The following is a 20643-nucleotide window of genomic DNA, read 5'->3' on the forward strand; positions in this document are numbered from 1 at the left end:
CATAAAGCGAACAAGAGCATGAGGCTGAGTGCAGGGCGGCTGGATGAAAGCGAAGGGTGATCTAGTAGGGGCACTACTAGCTGCAGAGACAGCATGATGGACTCACACGAAGCACATGGAAGCGCCTCGCTCTCATGGCGTTCTCTTGGACGGTCCGGATGTAGTGCTGTTGAGCCGCATGGCCGTCTGGTATAAGACAAATCCAAAGGTCCAGACGCCAGATATGCGGAACTCTATAAGATCAGATACGAGTCTCGGCAGCAGTCCGCGCAAAAGGAGTCTGATACACCCAGAAAAGCTTGCCGCTAAGCCTATTTGGGACGAATGATGTGGCTTTCCAATTCTTCGTGGAAGTCAATTTCCACTTCTTTATCAAGCACGACGCCCCCAGCGACAAATTCAAGCTGAACGCGATTCAAACCGCTCTCGGCAAGAGTGTGGGCACAAAACAGGTGTCGTCGCCCGCTTCTACACCAGTTGATCTCTGGGACGCGTACTGCTCCAGAACGTTGATCAGTACTTTGACTGGATGTCGAGTTGCTCCAGTCTCAAACCAAAGGAGTTGGACTTAGTATTGAGTCAATAATTCATGTGCAGTAAAGCAGTATTACCGTTGGCTGTTCCAAAGAGCTGTCCGTGCCCAAAGCGAGATCTACTGTATAGTCGCAGATTCGCGCTTTTCGATGGCATCCACTCTGCTCCTTCCTACCGGCGACTCCGATGAGACTAGCGAACACGTGGCGCTGACTCAGGGTCAAGCTGCTCGCCATGCTCAGGCCACACAGATGCATCGAGTCAGGTAGGCAGTAGTTTTGTGATAGCTGACTTGCACGGGAACGTTGCTTGACGAAGAACGGATGAGTGTCGAGTTCTGTTCATCCACAGAAAGTTCCGCTCTCAGCATTCTAATGGCAATCAACAGTCAGTCGGATAATAAAACCTTACGAAGGCCAGGTGGCTCTGCACGGTCAACAGCCTATCAATGCGATTTCGATGGCGACGATGGCTACGATGTCGAGCACCTGTCGTATTCTTGAGCTTATGATCAATGGATGGCGTTCAACGTGTTAGGCTTGGATTGAAGAAGGAACAAATTGAATACGACAACTTCACGTTGGCAGGTACATGAAGGTCACGCCTGCTATATCATAGAACATGTACCACAATTCGTAGTTTTCATCCTCATCGCGCCTGTCCTGGAGGCAACTCTGTCATCTTGAAAGCAAGCCTCTTTCCAGTCTCATCCTCTACCTCTCCGTACTGTACTCTTGTACGCCCAACAGTCTTCACAACTTCGTCTGCCCGTCCATCAACCCCATGCACTGATGAGAAGGCAGGCCCCTGGAACGCGTAGGCAATTTCGAACGGGCCAAGCGTGACATCTCGACCCAGCTGCCAGAAGCCCCAGTATGATGGCAAGATGCAGAGTATCACCACCACTGTCATCCCGAGCGCTGCCCCAGCATAGCGGAAGTCGGTGGAGTAGTAGATGTCCTTGTAGAACTGGTGAGACGGTAGATCCTGGTTGTAGGTCCAACTACCGTCGGCAGCCGTGCTGTTGACGTTCGGGTAGAGTTCACGGCTCACACTGGTCTGTAACATCAAGACATTCAACCTCTGGACGATGTCGTAGGTCGGGTCATAGTATGTGTAGTTGCAGTAAGAGCCATTCGGCGGCGATTCCCCCATCTTAATGGGTGCGAGCAAACCAGTTTGACTCGCCGACCATGACCCATTCGCAGACTCGAGGATGGCGGAAGTCGTGAAGGTGCCCTTGAGAGCGTTGTAGATGCCCAGCAGGTGAGAATAACCTCCCGGCACAAATGTTTCATTGAGATCCTGCGTACGCAAGACCTCAACACCCTTGAGTTGCTTCAGCGTTGAATTGTACACACCACATGTGTCGTCATATGCGTCACCGAGACTATTGTCATAACGACCGAAAGCCAATGCGCCACTTTGGCAGCTATACACTAGCTGCGAGCCGGAATAGCCAATACTAGTGTCGTCCTTTCTGTTGTTGCTCGATACCTTGTCGAGCTTGCTGCGCTCGATACTCGTGGTGTTGGTGAAAGCGACCGTGTAGTTCAGGACCGCTGGTCGGAATTCGCACTTTGACACTGTGAAGTTGTTCGGACAAACATTAGGCGCCACCTCCGGTCCATTTCCGCTTTCATCGTATTCTGGAGGAGTAGGCCACCTGGCGTCCATCTGGAGCCGCGCATAGTTTTTGCTTGCATCCGGATAGAGCATGTGGAAATCGACAGAGAACATAGTAGCGGTATTGCTTCCATTCAACGGGTGCCGGGCCGCGTCTGCTAGATTTATGGTCTCGGTAGTCGTCTCACAGTCAATGGAGAAGCCAGCTCCTGGCAAGCCATACACACACCCTGCAGCGTAGCAGTAATCAATGCTATCATAATAGTTGACGCCATTACCAATGTCGACCCAGCTCAACACCGTCCAACTATAGTTGTACTCCGTTTGACCCTCGACAAGGCTGTGGGCACCCAGAAGGCCAGTAACAGGGAAGTCTGTTTGCGACCATGCAAATACGCTGGACTGTCCGGATCTGGGTTCCTGAAAGTCTATAGAGATATAGGTATTGATAGCCCGCTGGAAGAGGACACCATCGACGATGGCCAGCTTTGTCATCAATGCAGCAAGTGCTATAGCATTGAAATACTTGAACTTGAGTAGGATGGTCATGACGGAAGTGCTGAAATTCCAGGTATAGTGCAGCTCTTTTATGCTGGCGCCCATTAATGCTCGCCTCCACCATGCTATTGCAATGCCCTGCATGACAGCGAAAGTGATGGCAAGTGATGCAATACCATTGAGTATTGACAGAAAGACATTGGGCGTGATGTAGTCGACCCAAGCCGTGGCCGATTTGTCGTTGGCAACCAACAAAACAACCAGCTGTCCGACGGAAGCAACGACGACGACAAAGAGCGCTGCTAATCCAATGTATGGCACTGTTTGACATGTCAGCATTGGCGGCCTGCGGAGTATCAAAACTCACTCCTCTTGCTGCTAGGAGGAGCCGGTCCATCTGCTCTCTCCTCACGAGAGGATGTGACATCCTGCTCCATCACAACCACTTCTGGCGTCTTCTCGAATGTACCGTTATCTGTCTCCATCTTGTCTGAATCTGCTCAGATGGTTTTCAATCGCGCTCCGCAGCGTCGAGGTGGCAGAGGCATCCATTTAAGCAATGTCCGCAACCCCCCTCATAGAAGAGTATATACCTCTGGCCATCGCGTGGCTGTCTGAAGGCGCAGGACTTTTGCATAACATCCACACCATCTTTCCATGAAATGCATGTTTATGCATGAATTGTCTTTATCGAGGTGGTAGCGAGGCTCTAGACTTGGGCCATGTGCTGAAAGTGGTTAGGGCGCTAACCAGAACAGGCAAGTGTAGGGTATTCGTGGCTGAAGTTTAAGGAGCGCCCAAATCTGAGCCGAGGGTTTTCAGCTGAAGCCACACCATTTTCGATGGTTTTGTGACTGCCGGAAACATTCGAGACTCGTCGGAAGGCATGGCATGGCTTGACTGTCGACATAAGCGAGGTCTTCGTTATCTTCACTTGCCTGGAGAAGCAGCCGCTGCTCACAGAGAGTTATGCTACTGTCCAGCTCGTATAAACATTCGACCAGTAGTCGACATTCAACCGTTCCGTATACAGCTGCAGTTGTGAGGTTCGCGGCGCGAATCATGTCGGTGCCGGGCTTCATGTTCTGCATGAACTAGATCGACAAAGTCAAAACAGGCATGTCCATTTGTGCTTTGTCGTATCGAGATAGCGAGAGGCCGCCGCTGGGATTGTGTGTCTTCGTCCTATGAGCAATGAGCACGATGAATGACGCGTGGTAAGTAGGCCAGAATGGTGAGATCGTGCCCGCTAGATCGACTGTGAGATACTCCCAGCGTACAGCGTTTGTGTTTATATATGGCTGGATGGAAGACGGGTGTATCCACGAAGGAGTACTAATATTATGGAGTTGATAAAATCGTAAAGCTGAAGACATTGCGCATCGAGGTCATACGGTGCAGCATTAACGCAAGCTGTGCAGGCACGTCTCAGACATGTCAACGCTAATTTATTACCTCCTTTTACCTCCTCTTCGTACTCCATACTCCATACTATACATGGTTTCTCACCCATCGCGCAGACCTTTAGCAACCATGAACAGATGCGAGAACTGTCTTAACGTCAATGTGCAAGAGAGGAGCATAGTGCTGGTCGTCGAAAGCTGGCTGAAGAACTGTCACTCACCCGGGTTGATTAGAACTGCATGAGGCAGGGCCAGATCCACCCCCGCATAACTGCGGTGCGTTCAATTTCTTTCAACAAGCAGTAGCGAAGTCACACATGAGCTCAAGGATAAGTCGCTCGCCAAGCTCTGCAAGCCAAGGCTTGCAGATCTGTGTACGATTTGATGTCCACTCGCTTATGGCACATCCAGGCTTTCGTGCCACCCGACAAGTCTGGAAACGACCACAAGGACATTGATGCTCATTGCGCAGGTTCACACTCGTGATGTTGATGTTCCAGATCAAGCACAGTTACTAGTTGTCATAGCCCTGATCTTGCGGACAGCATCATCTGCCATTTTGAGCGCTCGGTTCGACTCCGACTGCCTCGACCTCAGATCTGCAACGGTAGGTCCTTTTGCGAACCCTGATAGGCTACCTCCTCTCATTGATTCCTTCGTGAACACAATCAAGCATGGCCTCGAGTCTTTTGATTCCAGATCTTGCATGTGACACCTCTGCTTCAGAGAGAACACCAGGACCATTCGAGCCATCGCATCAAACAGTATGGACCTGCCCATGTAGTGAACAACAAGCAAGGAACCTGATAACATCCTAATCCTGCCGCTCACATGCTGCATGACCCTTTGGAGGTCGAGATCAGCACCCCACCCATCGTGCACTGTCACAAGGACCAGAATGGCACGGTGATTATCGTAACAGACGGAATTACCAGAGGGGCTTTCGTTCGTGAAAGGTCTGGTGCTGCGGGAATCTAGTACTCGCTAGACGCCATCTGGACTGCTGATATCGGCAATTGAATGTAAGGGTATCGTAGCTCGACCGCTCGGTACGAGCAAGGTTCGCATCAACAAGTCAGGCTCTCTGCTTGTGGGCGCCATTCTTGAATGCGAGCATCGCGATCATGAAGTACAGCGAGGAAGCTGATGGTCCGATCTACAAATGGTACTGGCAGGTATACGTTGACCATGCTGCGCCTGGCAACCGGCCCTGTGGCCGCACAGTAGGTCTGATATTGTCGGGCATTGGATCTAGAGACTAGACACGGCGCGTCGTCCTGGTCGAAGACAACTGACAGGCCGCGAGACTTGTGACTGTTTCATTCGCAAAAGGCCCTAGCAATCAATCCTGGATCACCGCCCGAATCAGGCAATTGGTACGGTGTCTCGGGGCTGTGTCATGGCAGTCTTGCTTGGTAAGGACGAAGATCCAATGATTCAGATCGTGGTATTTCGATGCGATGTGGTGGTAGACGGTCGTCGTTCAATCTACATATAACTTGGCTGGCTTCGCAGTCACGGTGAAGCGCGCACATGCTCCAACTCCAGGGTCACCTGACACCGTGTTCTAGCGTCCGGACTATCCCGCAGGCAACGGCAGATGTGCGCGGAAAGCGCATCAGTCTCTCGCTTGGTCATCCAGCAGCCGTTCTTGCCTTCGATATGCACAGCCATGGTTTGTACATCGCAGGCAACAAGCGAAGCGAAGCATTGCGATGGAGCGATTGTGTCGCTAGAACGAGAGTCGCCAGTACTTGCGTTGCACAAGCCGTCGCTTAATCTACTTGTCTTTTCGCATTCAGCTGAGCGATCCTCGAGTAGCTAGGAAATAGCCCCGGGTGAGAGGCTTCGGCATGATTCTTAGCTGGACTGTGGTTGGATGCCGAGCAGAGCAGGAGGACGCACATGTAAGCACATGCACCGAAGACGATCATTTTTGATTGCCACTTGAGCAAAGCGTCGATGGCATGCGTGGCAGGAGCACGTATTTCAGGTGCTGGTCGAACCTGCCTGCTGAGCGGTAGAGCATGCTGCTGCAGCTGTTCATCCCACATGTAGCAGGCTTGCGATTTTGAAACGCGAAGGCGCCATTGGAAGCAGTAGCATTGAGTCAAGCATCATGTTTGATTCTCATCAAGTACTATCGTAGTGACTAAGTAGCGACTGCTACGATCCATTTTCATCGATCAATCGGCAGGATCCCAACAACTCCTTCCCTAGCAAAGCCGGAAGCACATCGACATGCAGCAGCAGGCTCGAATAATAATATACAGATAAACACTTTTTTGTGTCTTTGGTATCATAAGTTTTGTCAGCTAGATCATACCTCGCAGCGACAATGACAATTCGAATCATAATATACAAGTCATAGCTTGTGACGCCCTGTCTTCCGAAGCGCCAGCCGTGACATGTGAGAGTGAGTAAGGAAATTCGTAAGATCGAGTGACGATTGTCTCGATGATAGCCGATGTTGTTGGCTGGTGTTGTTACATGGTCCGCTCAGCGGGTGTATGGCGAGCGGACAGTTTGAAGGTCATTCATGTGGCCGCACATGGTAACGAAGAGGTCGAAGAAGAGCTTGCCGCCTTGTTCCATCTCATACTGCATTGTTGTGCTCTTCTTGAAGTTGTTTCGGTTTCGGATAATGACAGCAAGGTAGTGGCTGCGTAATCCTGACTCAGTGTCGGGCGTGTGATCATATGCCCAGCGAGCCGAGGCTAGGATGCTGCTGATGTGTACACCGCTTTGTAGACCTTGCTTGCGGAGAGCAAGCTTTTTGAGTTCGTCGAGGCCGTAGAGGTCAGCTGAGCAGCTTGGTATGTTAGCGGTATTAAACGGAAGTTGCGGCAGGTAACTTACTAGATCGCTGTGTCCTTCAATATTGGAACCTTTGACATGTGGTGCGTGAGTGTGGCCTCACCGAGCTGGCCATTGTTCTCGATGTCCCAAGTGTCCCTCTTCTTGTTGTGAACAAGCTTGGGTGTATAGTCACCCTTGTACAGGTACTCGAGGACAGCCGACAACACCTCCGGACATTCATCAGGAAGGTCAAGGCGGCGAGTACCTTCGAAGAATTGTGTCTTGAGTGCTGATTGGAAATATGAGGATCTGCTCAGTATGTCTTCGTGTCCAGCAAAGAGTCTTTGCTCTGGACCAACACAGATCGTAATGATGGCCGATGTTAACGATCTACTCGATGTTAGAGAGTGTGGCATTTGTAATAGGGATGGCTTACGCTGGAGATGTTGGACTGCTATGGTCCTTCCTAGGAGAGCGAACGGACTGTGAGCGTTGTAGACCTGCACTGAATGACTCCGTGTTGAAGGACTTCTTGACTTTGGTAGACTTGCTGGTACCATATCGCGATGAGAAGCTATCAGATGGTCGATGGTGCCGAGAGAACATTGTCCTGATGTCTCAGATTGGAAGTCAAGCCTCGAGATTGATTGGCTGAGGACGCTCGAAAGAAGAAGGCTTGCAGTTCTTTAAGCGCCAGGCTCACTGCGAGTTGTATGTGTCGATATGCTGCTGTGGTGGTTAGTATAACAATAATGAGAGACTCGATGTCTACATGCAAAAGACGTGAGATTTATCGTGAAGGCAACGACATCAGGCAGAGTAGCAAAAGAGAGAGACATGCAGCAAGAGCAGGCAAAAGCGTCTTATGTAGCATCGCTGAGCGGCACATGCCCGGATAGAGCGAAAGCAGCCGTTGCCATCTCTCAGTCATGGTGGCATACGAATCGCTGTGATTCGCCGGTCATCGACAAGGCATCCAGACACGTCTCGACGCGGATGCATGTTAGCGTGTACGCGAGAGTAGCACGTTGAAGTGTGATTAAAGAGCTCGCATGAGAAGGGATTCGATCCAGGCACAGTTTGGTTTAGGGCCAGAGCCAAGACCATAGGTCGACAAGGATAATCAGCCATGGTGCCACAGGAGCTTTCGGGGCTCAGGGACGTTGAATTTAGCTTGTGAGGGTAACCGCATCAAAATTGGCCGATGGCTCATCAGAATTATCGTGACTCATTTCATACCTCCTGTGACCTGCTTGAAGAGGCTTATCGTGATACGTGCCATGGCTGTGCCTTCGTCAAACGATAGTGATGGACCACGAATCCGGATATGTCAAGGAGGCTTGCCTTAAAGTTGGACAGCTCGAAGCACTGATCCCGATCTGGAAAAGGCGCAAGCTTGGCAACATTTCTGATTTTCGAGCTCCGTAGCTTGCTGCCGGACATGACTGCAAGATGGCATGCACTTGCTGGAGCTCACATCATGACTGTTGCCTTTTGATTCGTTGCGGAGGCTTTAGACCTGCATTGATTCTTTCGCTAAGAAGTGTGAAACAGAGGCAAACTCCTCTTTGGAGCAAGCTGCATTGCCCATATGTTGAGCATCTTTTCCGAGGTTATCTTGTCATGAGCATAAATCTCGGGTTAAAGCATCGCTCTGTTCGGATGTGCTGCACGTTTGCGCGCATGAGATGCGATACCACATGACCAGATGCTTACAGGATTATTCTCGTGGCTTGACTCGGCGAACTCTCCGTGGGACAATATGGACACTTGAACCTCGAACCCTTGGACAGCCTGGTCAGAGAGTCCTGACATACAACATGCCCGCAGGGCATCATCATCGGAGGGTTCTGATCCGTGGATTGCTCCTTCGATACAGGACAGACAAAGATCGAGTGGTATTGATATGTGGGAGGCAGAGGCGTTTCGACACCGAGCTCTCCTTGCGACGTCCATTCTGCCTTCTTCGTCTTCATAATAGCTTGCACTTTCAAGATGGGCGGCAAGGCTATCGCACCAGCTGTTGTCGCTAAGTACAGTGGAGAATCTGCAGAGAGCTCTAACAGAGCGCAGAACTCCCTTGTGAATGAGAGTGCCACATCATCCCAGGCGCTCGTCGTGTTGAGTCTTGCATGGTAAGGAGATTGATCGAGATTTGAGAAATATGCCATTGCACCCATCAACTCCTGTATCTCATGCGAATACTGTCTCTGGAATGGCTGGAACGCAGTGTGTGCATATTGTAGTGTGTGCATCATGCTGTCCATTGACAGCACACCATTTTGACATCCATCGAGCAGCAGCCTGGCATACTGCAGTCTGCATAATTCGAAGCCAAGGTTGCTACCTCGAGCTTGCAGCTCCTCATTGTTTGTCTCTGCCCAGTCCATCGCAGGCTGTAGATTGTGATTTGACCTTAGCTCGTCCAGAATATGATGCATGGCCTGGAACTTGTGCAGCATGTCTTCCGGAAGACCTTGATCCAAGCCCAGCGGGTGGTCAGTTGAGACGTCGAGACCATTTGCCTGCTGACGATTGCGCTGCTGGCCTACTCTTTGCATTGCTTCATCTTGCAGACTAGCAGCAACTCCAAACAAGCCTTCCCTCAGCAGATGCAGGTAGATGGCCCGATTGACCAAAGTAGACTGCTCAGATAATGCATCTATCTCGCCGCTGGGAGATGGCTTGTCTCTGAACAGCTTGTCGAGCGCTTTCTGGTAATTGTTCTGGCCACCACGAGTTGTCTTCAAGCTGCCGGTCATATCATCGAAAGATGCTTTCACTGGTGCTTGTAGCTTCGCCAAAGTGATCTGTGCCGAAGCCGGGTCATTCTGTATGCTGTCTCTGGCTCTTCTCAATTGATCTATGATGTTTTGTGTCGCATCGATGGTTTTCGTCTTCCGACTACTCGCCCAAATCTTCTCGTGTTCTCTCTCCACGGCCTCCATGGCAACGTCAATATGAGATTGCTACCGTTCGCTCATATCGCGATAGGACTTCGTTGTGGCTGTTGGCGTTGTTGCAATGAGAACGTGCTCCGATTGCTGATCGATCATCCACTACTAGTATGTTAATGCTGTTTCAATCGTCCGAATTTGAAGGCGGGGCGTAATGCGCTTATCGATGTAGTCAGTACCGGATGGGAATAGTTGTCACGAGAGTATCTGTGCGCGAGGAAGCACATGATGGCGCATGCTCATGCGGTCCGTGGGGTACCTCGCAGTGGAAGCCACGGGGACTGGCGTCATACTTTAGGCATGACATGCGGCTTTCAGCAGGGGTACCCGACGCCTAATGAACGGCTTCAAACCCCTTCGTCGCTATTACTGTGAAAATGCTCAGTGACTTGCTTACTGGTCTGTTTGGCACCGTATCTGTAAGGAGCAAACCATCGCGGGAACGTGCTCGCTACCGGTTCAAAGACAACGACCGCAAACAGAGCACATTCAGACCTTTCCGTGCTGTAGTCCATTCGTCTTCGTGATGAGCGGCTCTTTGCAGGGCCCAGCAGTTCCGACTCCTGGGTTGATACAAAGGCAATAGAAGTGAAGAATGGCAGGTCCTTTTCCCATGTTGGCGACGTATCAGCCTAATTACGCCTCTCGAGGGAAGGACGAATTATATAGATCATCGACAAACTCGGCATTCAGGTCTGATGATGCTGGAGAAGATGGTCAAGCCACAGAACCGAGTCCTCTCACGCCAGAGGAGAAACGGCCAAGAGGAATATCTAGGACGCACCGCAAACTTGTCTTTACGGACCCTATCGCCTTCCGATACCTCGAAGAAGATGAATCAACTACTGTCCTTGCTCGCCGGCATAGACTGGATGGATACGAACTCTACGTCGTGGAGCAATGGGTGGTTTCGCGGACGCATCCAACGTTCACAATATGTACTTATACGGGTGATGTGTCACATTCGATCCTTGTCAATGTGCTTGCTGTCCCTAATGACCAGAAGGATTGGTCAAAGAGGTTGAAAATCTATTTTGAGGCCATCTCGCAGTCCTATGCACGGGAGAAGGAAACACACCTCGGCACATTGATGGTGACGAACCTCAGCGGCTTCCCTTCGGCACTCAATGTCATTCCCGTGCCAGATGGCGACGTGAGAAAGCATAGAGAGGACTTCATCGTCAACGAAAACCTCAAAAGGATGGGCTGTGCTGGGCGCGCAGCAATGAGTCTCCAATACCCACAGTCGAGCACTATCAACAAGTTTCATCATATGTATAGGACAAGCGAGAAGATACCGCTGTACTCATCAGTCATGGAGACTGTCAGGTTTTGCCAGATAGCTCTAGTCCTATATGGCAAGCTGGAGACTACTTATGCTGATGGTCTGTTATGCGATATCACCGAAAAAGCGATCAGCGAATGGTGGAACGAGATTGGCATTGATTTCCATAATGTCGAACCAAGTGATGGCATACTAGGTCCAACAACTGTTTCTGCCTTGATTGGGCTCATGATCGGGGCCTACAACAGACTGAAGGAGACCGGTGCACCAGTTGGCAAAGATCCGATTGATCTATCAGGAATGAAAAGGGCAGTAGCTCATTTCCAGAAATCTTGCAAAATGGAAAAGACCCGCCGCCTTGATCGTGCAACACTCGATCGCTTGCACCGTGCAACAGCCAACAAAGCCGAGGACGAAGGCTTGAAAGTTACTCGTGCTCTCAAATCGACCGTAGCTGGGATCAGCGGCAAAGGGGGTGAAATGCTCGCGAGAGGATTTGGAGGCGGCAAAGAGAAAGCCGGCATCGCCGAAGTCGAGACTTTAGATATTGAAAGACTTGCGCAACTGGTGAGCGGCCGGAGCATGAAGTGGCTCTGGCAAGGCAAAGACAAAGGCACAGGCGCCGGCACGGCTGCGCCATCGGATGAATTGAACGGGAGAGTATTCTCGACGGACGATCAAGGAAACTTTATATGGACCAGCGTGGTTAAGGACGGAACAGAAGACTTCGATTTCATTCATTCCCACGACCCTGAGGAAAGAGCAAGACGAGGCAACAGAATTAGAGACGCTGTTGGTCTGAATAACACCAAGCATCACGCGACTAATGGCCATCATACAGATGATGAAACTGCCAGGCACGACCACCATGTAATTTCCAGTGCCATCAGGGAGCTCCGGGAAGATCCGTTAAGCAAGCGCACATCCCACGACAGTGCGCGAGAGCAGTTCCCACCTTTCGACCTCGCACTGGCCGATGCAGCGCCCTCAACAGCAAAGCCTGAGCCTCTTCAAGGCGCAGACACAATTCGTCCCAGCACCAGAGACAGGGACGGCACCAATCTGACTTCTCATCGGCAAGCACTCCGGGGACTCGACCACCGAGGCCGCGAATCTCCAACAAAAAGGAAGACTCGCGAAGAGTTATCAAAAGTCAGAGAAGATCTCCGAGACAAGCGCTACCAAGAGTTTTCTGCAGCTTTTAAATTCGATCAACCTCGAGCCACAGGCTTGCGAAAATCACGCAGTGCAGTCCAGCTTCGAAGCCTCGTACAAGGCCGAACTGCAAAACTGCCGAGACACTTGTCCTTCACTATTGTCGCTGACTCGATCGAGGCTCAACAAGAGTTTGCGTCGACCGCGAGTTCAGATATTGAAGTCGAAAAGGCAGCACAACCCGCAGCACTGCTCAAGATACAAAAGGACAAGCTTCGACGGTCACAAGGCCTTGCTACCAAAATATTGTCCCTTGATCAAGGTCTCGTACCCTTCGCCACAACACGCATTGAACGGGTTGAGTATACAGAGTCTCAAGCACAAGCGCAATTGGAGGAGCTCAATAATGTCTACTACCAGCACTTAGAAGAGTACCAAGCACTACAAGCGACGTCGACGGACCTGGTGGCTCGCGAGAAGATAAGCCTTAACGAGGCTATGAGGAGCATTGACATGCTCGGTCAGAAGCTAGACTATGAGCTGGACTCGCTAGGCAGCCGAATGCAAGAGGTTGAAGAGTCTGTCGACGATTTCGAGCGACGCGTTCTTGATATCGAAGCCAGTGTCAAGACATTGGTCACTGAAGAAGAGAAAGAGCAGCTACCGGCGTGGTATGAGCGGTGGCTGCCGTTCCGGAAGGCAACAAAAGTCGTGTCTTCCTCAGAACAAGGAGAGGACCCAGATCCGGGGTCACAGCAGGAGATCATGTCAAATGGAGGATGAGGTCTCAAGGCTGTCTGTTTTATTATCCAACACACCCGACATGCATGTCGATAGTCGTAATCTATAATATACATATTTTGACAATTGCCGTCGCGCCAGGTCGTGCTGCCATTGAAGTGGTCAATCCTTCTCGTCGCTCCTTCCTTGAACTGACACACAAGTTCGTGGGCACACCAAACGGATCTGTACGGGCAGCCGTTCCTTGATCAGGGTCGCGCCTGCCACAATCTGGACATGTCTGCAGCGAAGCATTTTCACCCCTCTTACATCCCGAACATGCCACCACCCATTCCACCACCTTGCTTGCCCGCAGCTTCGTTTTGCATCTTCTCCGATACCTTCATGTTCACCTCGAAGAACTTAGCGACGCATCGGTCTATGCATACACTTTCTGCCTTGTTAAGGTCTGGTTCTCTGTAATCGGCTGGGATGCACTTTTTTAAGCAGGATTGTGATAATCTATGTTCATACCGCGTCAGCAAACCCCTGAGCTTTCAGAGCGCCGATGAAGGCACCTTACCTGTTGAACATATCTGATACAAGCTCGAGCTCTGTCTCCGCTGCTTCGATCTTTTGCGCTGAAGAGAGCTGGGGGCGTCCGCCGCCGCCGAAGAGGAAGGACATTGTGCTAAGAGGTAATGCTTGCGACCAAATGTGTAGAATTCTCAATTGCGTTTGCGATGATACTGATCGACTGCCAGTATGTCTAGATATCGTAGTGGATGCAATAACGGTCCTGTCTTTGATGGTGATGGACCTGTTGCGCCCGTTCAGGAAGTTGCGATCCTCTCCAAGTCCTCGCCGCACCTTCCTTCCCCGAAAAGGAATTCCGCTCAGACTATCGTAACTATTGCACCAGCTAATGCTTGATGAATATTCGCATCTTTTCCTTAGCATGTGAGAAGCATCTGTCCTGCTCTCAAGTCCATGCTTTCAGCGTTAGCATGCCTTCGACAGCGTGCGACGCAGTCATGCCGAGCACACAGGTACGTCGCGCATCTTCAGCAAAGCACCATTGTTTTCGTGATGAGAACCAGTGAACCAAGAACCGCTGCGAATGATGCTTGTTCGACTTTCGAGTCTATCAAGCAGAATGATCAGAAATTCCCAACTTCATCTGATAGTATAACGAGAATGCCAGCGATACATGTACGACCTTGCGAGATATGTAGCTAACTCAATCGTTCAGTGCCGGCAACCTCAGACCTATAGCTGATGCACAATGGCGTCGACTATGTGCGATTAGATACCTTCACAGAGATAGCACTGTCCAGACAAAAGAGCCGGAGTATAGAAGGTATGGGCCGGGCAAGCGACGATCAAATGTAGCGCCAGAGACTCGCCTACAGGAAGTGGTTGCCGGAGGCTTCACCAAGTATCCACGAGTTGGAAAAGCTCCCACGTCTATTGGCGCTTTCAAAAGAGCGTGGCTCGGTCGCCTGAGCCCCGGAGAGGCTGCCGACGGTGTCGAGTATACTGGTATGTCGAGCTGGTCGAGCTGGCCAATCATGGTGGCCTGTGTCTAATTAATATCATACAGTCAATGGCAGAATCTATGCTGTCCGGACTGCCAGCTCGAAGCTATGCTTCATCGACCTCGTTTCGCAACCTGGCACTGTCAGGCTTCAAGTGTACCTAGACGAAAACAAACTCGTGGCTCAGCATGTGCCCACGGGCATAGTCAAAGAGTTCAGGAAGCTCATTCGAGATGGTGATCACATCTGTAAGTGCTCTCTCTTCGCATACAATATCATGAATTGTTGACGTCGACAGCTGTCACAGGAAAGCCATATGTGACCAAGAGTGGGGATCTCTCCATACTTGCAACCTCAATTCCAGAAATGATGAGTCCATGCCTCCATTCAATCCCATACACCACGCCTGCGGACGCCCAGGATGACATCCTTGATAAGCATGTTCAGCTCCTTGCTGCCCCCTCTCTGATGAAAAGCATAGTCGCCAGAGCCCACCTGATCGAAGCAATTGAGAACTTCTTGAAAGGTCAAGCATTTCGTCGAGTTTATACGCCAATTCTTGCTGCTTCTGCTGGCGGTGCTACAGCTCGACCCTTCAAGACGACAGCGACAGAGTTCTCTGATAGGGAGCTTACCTTGAGGATCTCACCCGAGCTTTGGCTTAAGAGACTCATCGTGGGTGGCATGAACAGGATCTTTGAAATAGGACCTTCTTTCAGGAATGAAGGCTTGGACAAAACCCACAACCCCGAGTTCACCACTTGCGAGTTCTATGCCACTGACTGGCCACTCGAGAGGCTAATGACCGAAACTCAGAAGATGATCCACGACGTGGCTGGTCGGATCATGGAACTGAGCGAAGAATTCCCACCGAGCATCGGTGAATGGCCTGGAGAACTCTGGCCACAAATCGACTTCATACCTGCGGTTAACACGGCGCTTGGGCTCGAGCTGCCAGATTTGTCGTCACCTACCGCTCGTGAAGAGGTTCTGGAAATCTTCAAGCAGAAAGACCTGCCTATTCCCCAAATACCAACTCTACCGCGACTCCTTGACAAGCTGTCTTCTCTTTACCTGGAGCCACGCTGCTCGAAGGCGACCTGGATAACCAATCTCCCCGAATGCCTGTCACCACTCGCTAAATCCTTTTCTCATCCCGATCTGCCACACCAGCGCGTCGCAGCGCGTGGGGAGTTGTTTATTCATTGCAAAGAAGTCGTGAACTGCTATGAGGAGGAGAACAGTCCAGTAGAGCAGAAGAGAAAGCTCATCGACCAGCAGAAACATGCACATCTGCCGCAAGAAGGAGATGCGGACGACATCGATGACGAAGCAATGGACATAGACCATGACTACATCCGTTGTCTCGAGTGGGGTCTGCCACCGACAGGTGGTTGGGGCTGCGGTATCGATAGATTGCTCATGTTGATGCTGGGCGAATCTAATATCAAGGACGTCTTGACCTTCGGAAATCTGAGAGCAGTCACGAGAGGTGCAGAGAGATTACCTCCGGGTATTGAGCCTTGGTCAAGAGCAAGGGTGGAGTCATCTGGAGATGCCACAAGCAAGTCTACAGACATGCCTGAAATCGCGCCTGCCGACGATGAAGTTTCTACAGTGCAGAACGACGCGGCAATTCGCAAGGAGAAGACCGAACGTGAGATGAAGCGAAAGGATCACCGGCTGGAGCAGACGCGGCTTCAGGAGGAACTTGAGGAGAAATTTAAGGATTTCAAGCTGTAGAAGCACTCTTTGTCCATCACAGTCACGGAATACAAGTATGGAGATCTGTGCAAAGCACTGTACAACACATTGTATCATATTTGTACAAAAACCACTTTCCCTTACTTTGCAGGAGCTCGCTATTCTAGGAGATGAACCTGTTTTCTACGAGACGCTCGTTGACGCTATGCGTATTATTTTCTTATCGTCTCGCAGCCGACCTTTGCACAGAGCATTCTGCCTACGAAAAGCGCCACTTCCTCTTGCGCCTTGCACCACTAGACGTCTAACCGGCGAGGGTTGTAATCGCGCCTTCCTTGCCCACGGACACGGCCAATGACTCTTCATCGCTCCTGCCACGCATACTACCAGCACCTCTGCGGCCGTCACAACAGACCACTCGGCTCCATGGAGGCTCTCAGCTCGTCCTCGTGGTGTCTTTCGCACCAGATCTGCCTCGTCTATATACGACAAGCGCTCCTACTCATCGCGGTCGTTCCTAATATGACGCACTGAAATAACCGTGCCTGACTCACGTTTGCCGGCAAGGACGAAACGTTGCGTTCAATTCGGTTGATCTGTTGCACCCTCCAGTTTCCGGGACTTTCAAATCGTTACCGGTTGAGTAGCTGTGTTTGCTTGAGAGACCGTAATTGCCTGGTGCTCAGCGCTGCACGCCGTTGGGTATGCACATGCACGCTAACTTGATCGTTGTGTCGTTGTATCGTCGTGGGTTCAAGTCCACAGTGGACGTGCGATCATTTCATATAAATTGTAAGAAAGGGGGGGGTGTTGGTGAAAGCGTGTGGCGATGAATAAATTTCGTGCGTGTCAGGTGTCAGTCTGCCATGCTACGTGGTCAAATGTAGCCGAAGTACTCATAATGCGTCTTGTATGGTTCGCGTACGAGATATTGATGCCCTGGAGGAATGTGTGTGCCTTTTTCTCGATACTCATACTGTAATATTGTACTGTTCTCGAGGACGTGAGCTTGCAGAAATTCGCTTGTTGGCGAGGGCGGAGAAACGCGGGTGGTCGTCAGGGAAAGGAGATTCGACCACTGCATCATCCAGGCCTGTGGACGCCCATCTCCGATGACATGACGGCGTTCCCCGGGCTGCATCTACTAGAAGCTTACAATGATCTGGTATGCTTGCCTCGGGAGGGTGCCAGAGTACTAATTTAGCGTTTAACTAGCGAGCTGGGTGTTGGAATAAAGGTAACGTCCTGGTAAGATCTACTCTTCGCCCTCAGACAACTTGATGAAGAAGTGAACATACCGGAACAGGGTGTAACTTTTCTTTTTCTTAGGAGCTATCGTATCTGCTAAACCAATTCGCTATTAATGATTGAAAATAGTTAGATCACCCAGTAAAGCCCTCATAATATCTTAGCAACCATGAAACATGTCCTCCTGGCGCCGAAACCCTGCTCAAAGCCCCTAAGCTGTCCTAGAAAGGGAAAATGCGTTGTTCCAGCATTGTTCAGATTTGCATCCCCAGATCTGAAAGTAATGAGACACCAAAGCTCCAGCTCCATCCTCTTTCTGTCTTTCCGAGCCTCGTCCCATCCCCTACCGTCCCTGATAGTAGTGCCCCCTCTGTCGTCCAGTAGAGTCCGGATAAACTTCATTCCTTCTAAATCCTCGAAGTCGTCCCTGCAACGCCGGGTTCTCGATCCTCTTAAGCCTGAAACTCCAGATTTGCCTTGCTTCTTTCATTGGTGTCTTACCGACCACCTGGTATAGGCCATCGTATCGATAGCCTTTTCGGTGTGGTCTGTTTTTCACCATGCTGTGCATCTGCCATGATCGGATTATCCGGACTGGCTCTCTCGTTTCGAATGACTTCATCAGTGCTTGTGTTGCCTTTGTCGGTTCCCGAGTCGGATTCCAGGAGTGTGGATTGTGCATGTGCGGATCCTCATCATTTGTTGGCCCGAGACCTGGTTGATCTTTGAGTGCCGTTCCGATGTATTCGATGACGTTTCCCATGTCCTTATCGGCGTAGCCGATATCATTCTTCTCGTCATATTCGCCTAGTACGATGCTGTAGGCTCCTTTCTTATGGGTTCCCGCAATGCCGCCTTGAATTGCTGCGTGAACACCATCTCGTGCCAATTCGACTCTCGATTCCCAGATTTGTCCGTTGACGAGCTCACCCGCACCAAAGTATCTAGCGTCAACGTAAAACTCCCACATCTTGTCGAGAAGGTAACGTGTTTTGACTGGAAAACCATTAACATTGAGAGTCTGGGACATTGTGAGACCGCGTTTGATATTTCCGTTGAAGTCACCCTTGGCCCATTTCTTCTCGAGTACCAACAGCTCTTCTTCAATGTAGATAGGTAGCTTCCTTGAACGCCGTGCCACCCGTTGTCGCGGATTGAGGAATTGTGTCAGACGAGGCACGACTTGGTTGGTAGCGGCAGCTCTTTCAGGTTGTGATTGTAATGTTACGTCCTCCATCTCCAGGATCCATGACTCCATATGCTTGACCTGTTGCTTGCGTATACGGGCGTCTTGCGTTTGTTCGAATGTATTGATGAAGCCGATGACTTTGACGAGATCTGGCACGGTTGTGAAATTCTCACCGGGTGACACTACTGATTTTAGCCTAGGGATATGATTAGCTTGATTGATCGAATATGGCATATACTTACCGGTCAAAATCTTCTTGATCCCTCTCTTCCCACCGAGGCATTGGCTCACGAACCAGGGGCCGGCAGTCAAGTTGGGCAGGCCTCCTATGAGAGCAGTTGTAGCTGATGGGACATCGGCACCGATCCTCAAACCATTCTTCTTCCGGGGGTTGGCCTGGTGTAGGTGTGTTGCTCATAGACATACTGCTATTTGATGCGATGCTGCCACCAAGTCCCGAATCTCGCGAATCGCGATCTCGACGCCGAGGTTGTTCTGGAAAGAACATTGGACTCGAGCTCGCTCTTTCTGATCGTGTAGATTGTCTTGATCCCCGCGGACTGCGGCTGCGATCTCGTGCAGTGCTTGGACCCCTTTGATCGCTCCGTTCACGTAATGATCCGCTCCGGACGTCTTGTCGTTGAGAAGTATCAGAGTCACTCCGGGCGGCAGCATTGTGAGCCGCCAGCAGACGCGCAAAGTGATTCTCATAATCATCGTGATCCTCAGGTAATTCCGCGGGGTCTTCGGTTTCCGGCTCGAGCTTGATCGGCTCGTCCTGAGCTGCCTCGCCAAGCGTTTCAGTGACTTCTTCGGATACAATTTCCCCTTCTTCTGGCATGTTGTCCAGCATTTCTGGGATTTGCTCAAAGGTAGGGAGTGTATTCAGATCGATCTCTTGCTCCTCGCTCTTCGGAATGACCACGGTGGATCCGGTACCGATCTGGAATTCTGTATCCCCTGCAGGCGTGGTTCTGGTACGCACTCTAGGCCCACCAGGAACCCTGCCCACTCCGGGAATAAAGTTTGAAGGCCAAGCCGGCGGATGTAGATTGGCTTGTGACATTGTGGGTGACGAGGTAACTGCGAGGTGCTGGGACTGAGGTGAGGCTGGAGATGTATAAGTAGTAAATGGCTGATTGAGAGATCCCCAATCGTCCAGCAACTGGACGTTGGCCTAACAAGCTCTTGCTGGATTGCCTGCAACGCCGAAAACGAACCAAATGAACAGAGATGAGTTTAGCGTGAACGCCACAATGAACAGAAGGGAGCAGTTGCGGAGGAGGATATGAACGATGAAGGATGTGATTGGCGCATAGGTAGCGGGGTTTTGTGTAATTGTGGAAATATGAGAATGGATCTGGCAAGAGATTGAAGATGAGATCTCAGAGCAGCAGTCCGGAAAATTGAGGTATGAATAGATCGGGTTGTTTCAGGAAGATATTAGTGGGCAGTGCCAGTACCAGGGAAGGTAGGGTATAGATATGGTAGGAGTGAAGACAAGAAGGAGGCGCTTGTTGAACTGGACCTTAAGTACCCCAGCTGTTGCACATGCTTGCCCGGGCGACAACATTGTGAAGGGTTAGTCATGAGGCCAGGCTCGGATGACATCGGTGACATGAAAGCACAGGGTGAAGTAGCTGTAACTTTTTCATCACTGCTGGCCAAGATCGATACTAGCGCAGCTGGCTATGTTCAATTCAGTCTCAGTCGAGATAGGATTGTGAACGAGGCTTTGATGGCCTACAGGCCAGGCTGCATAGCATCATTCTGCTCAGGGACATCCCATCAGACTCCAGACAAGTATGATGGAGCAGCACGTCGATATAGAGGGTTCCAAGCTGTTTAGCTGCTCCTGCATCTTTGGGGGTGTGTCATCCGAGCCTGGTTCAGGTCAGTCCAAGCGTAGTCTCTGGAGACATCGCAGGATCGGGCCAAATTGTCGCATTCGACAGCGTTCAGCTAGCCGGTGTGAGTTATAGACGCA

The 20643-nt window shown here is 50.8% G+C and overlaps 7 protein-coding genes across 7 annotated transcripts; 2 read left to right on the top strand and 5 right to left on the bottom strand.

Annotated features, from left to right (window-relative positions):
- Window positions 1-1182: 1182 nt before the first annotated feature.
- PMZ80_004989 (uncharacterized protein) lies at window positions 1183-3143 on the bottom strand (the record flags this gene model as incomplete). The annotated part of the gene is made up of 2 exons (XM_064873411.1): window positions 1183-2978; window positions 3026-3143. The coding sequence occupies 2 exons, from the start codon at window positions 3141-3143 to the stop codon at window positions 1183-1185; spliced, it is 1914 nt and encodes a 637-aa protein (XP_064730515.1).
- Window positions 3144-6560: 3417 nt separating this feature from the next.
- On the bottom strand, window positions 6561-7466 carry PMZ80_004990 (uncharacterized protein; the record flags this gene model as incomplete). The annotated part of the gene is made up of 3 exons (XM_064873412.1): window positions 6561-6865; window positions 6982-7250; window positions 7297-7466. 3 exons carry the CDS (start codon window positions 7464-7466, stop codon window positions 6561-6563), a joined length of 744 nt encoding a protein of 247 aa, XP_064730516.1.
- Window positions 7467-8572: 1106 nt separating this feature from the next.
- Window positions 8573-9808, bottom strand: PMZ80_004991 (uncharacterized protein; the record flags this gene model as incomplete). Its single annotated transcript, XM_064873413.1, has 1 exon — window positions 8573-9808. One exon carries the CDS (start codon window positions 9806-9808, stop codon window positions 8573-8575), a length of 1236 nt encoding a protein of 411 aa, XP_064730517.1.
- A 604-nt stretch (window positions 9809-10412) lies between these two features.
- PMZ80_004992 (uncharacterized protein) lies at window positions 10413-13040 on the top strand (the record flags this gene model as incomplete). The annotated part of the gene is made up of 1 exon (XM_064873414.1): window positions 10413-13040. One exon carries the CDS (start codon window positions 10413-10415, stop codon window positions 13038-13040), a length of 2628 nt encoding a protein of 875 aa, XP_064730518.1.
- A 263-nt stretch (window positions 13041-13303) lies between these two features.
- On the bottom strand, window positions 13304-13664 carry TIM10 (protein transporter tim10; the record flags this gene model as incomplete). Its single annotated transcript, XM_064873415.1, has 2 exons — window positions 13304-13499; window positions 13561-13664. 2 exons carry the CDS (start codon window positions 13662-13664, stop codon window positions 13304-13306), a joined length of 300 nt encoding a protein of 99 aa, XP_064730519.1.
- A 347-nt stretch (window positions 13665-14011) lies between these two features.
- Window positions 14012-16258, top strand: MSK1 (mitochondrial lysine-tRNA synthetase; the record flags this gene model as incomplete). Its single annotated transcript, XM_064873416.1, has 4 exons — window positions 14012-14026; window positions 14390-14519; window positions 14581-14763; window positions 14814-16258. The coding sequence occupies 4 exons, from the start codon at window positions 14012-14014 to the stop codon at window positions 16256-16258; spliced, it is 1773 nt and encodes a 590-aa protein (XP_064730520.1).
- A 1552-nt stretch (window positions 16259-17810) lies between these two features.
- PMZ80_004995 (uncharacterized protein) lies at window positions 17811-19722 on the bottom strand (the record flags this gene model as incomplete). The annotated part of the gene is made up of 2 exons (XM_064873417.1): window positions 17811-18852; window positions 18899-19722. 2 exons carry the CDS (start codon window positions 19720-19722, stop codon window positions 17811-17813), a joined length of 1866 nt encoding a protein of 621 aa, XP_064730521.1.
- Window positions 19723-20643: the final 921 nt, after the last annotated feature.

This window comes from Knufia obscura (assembly GCF_036327395.1).
Source record: "Knufia obscura strain CCFEE 5817 isolate CBS 148926 chromosome Unknown scaffold_5, whole genome shotgun sequence".
In the NCBI taxonomy this organism is placed as follows: domain Eukaryota; kingdom Fungi; phylum Ascomycota; class Eurotiomycetes; order Chaetothyriales; family Trichomeriaceae; genus Knufia; species Knufia obscura.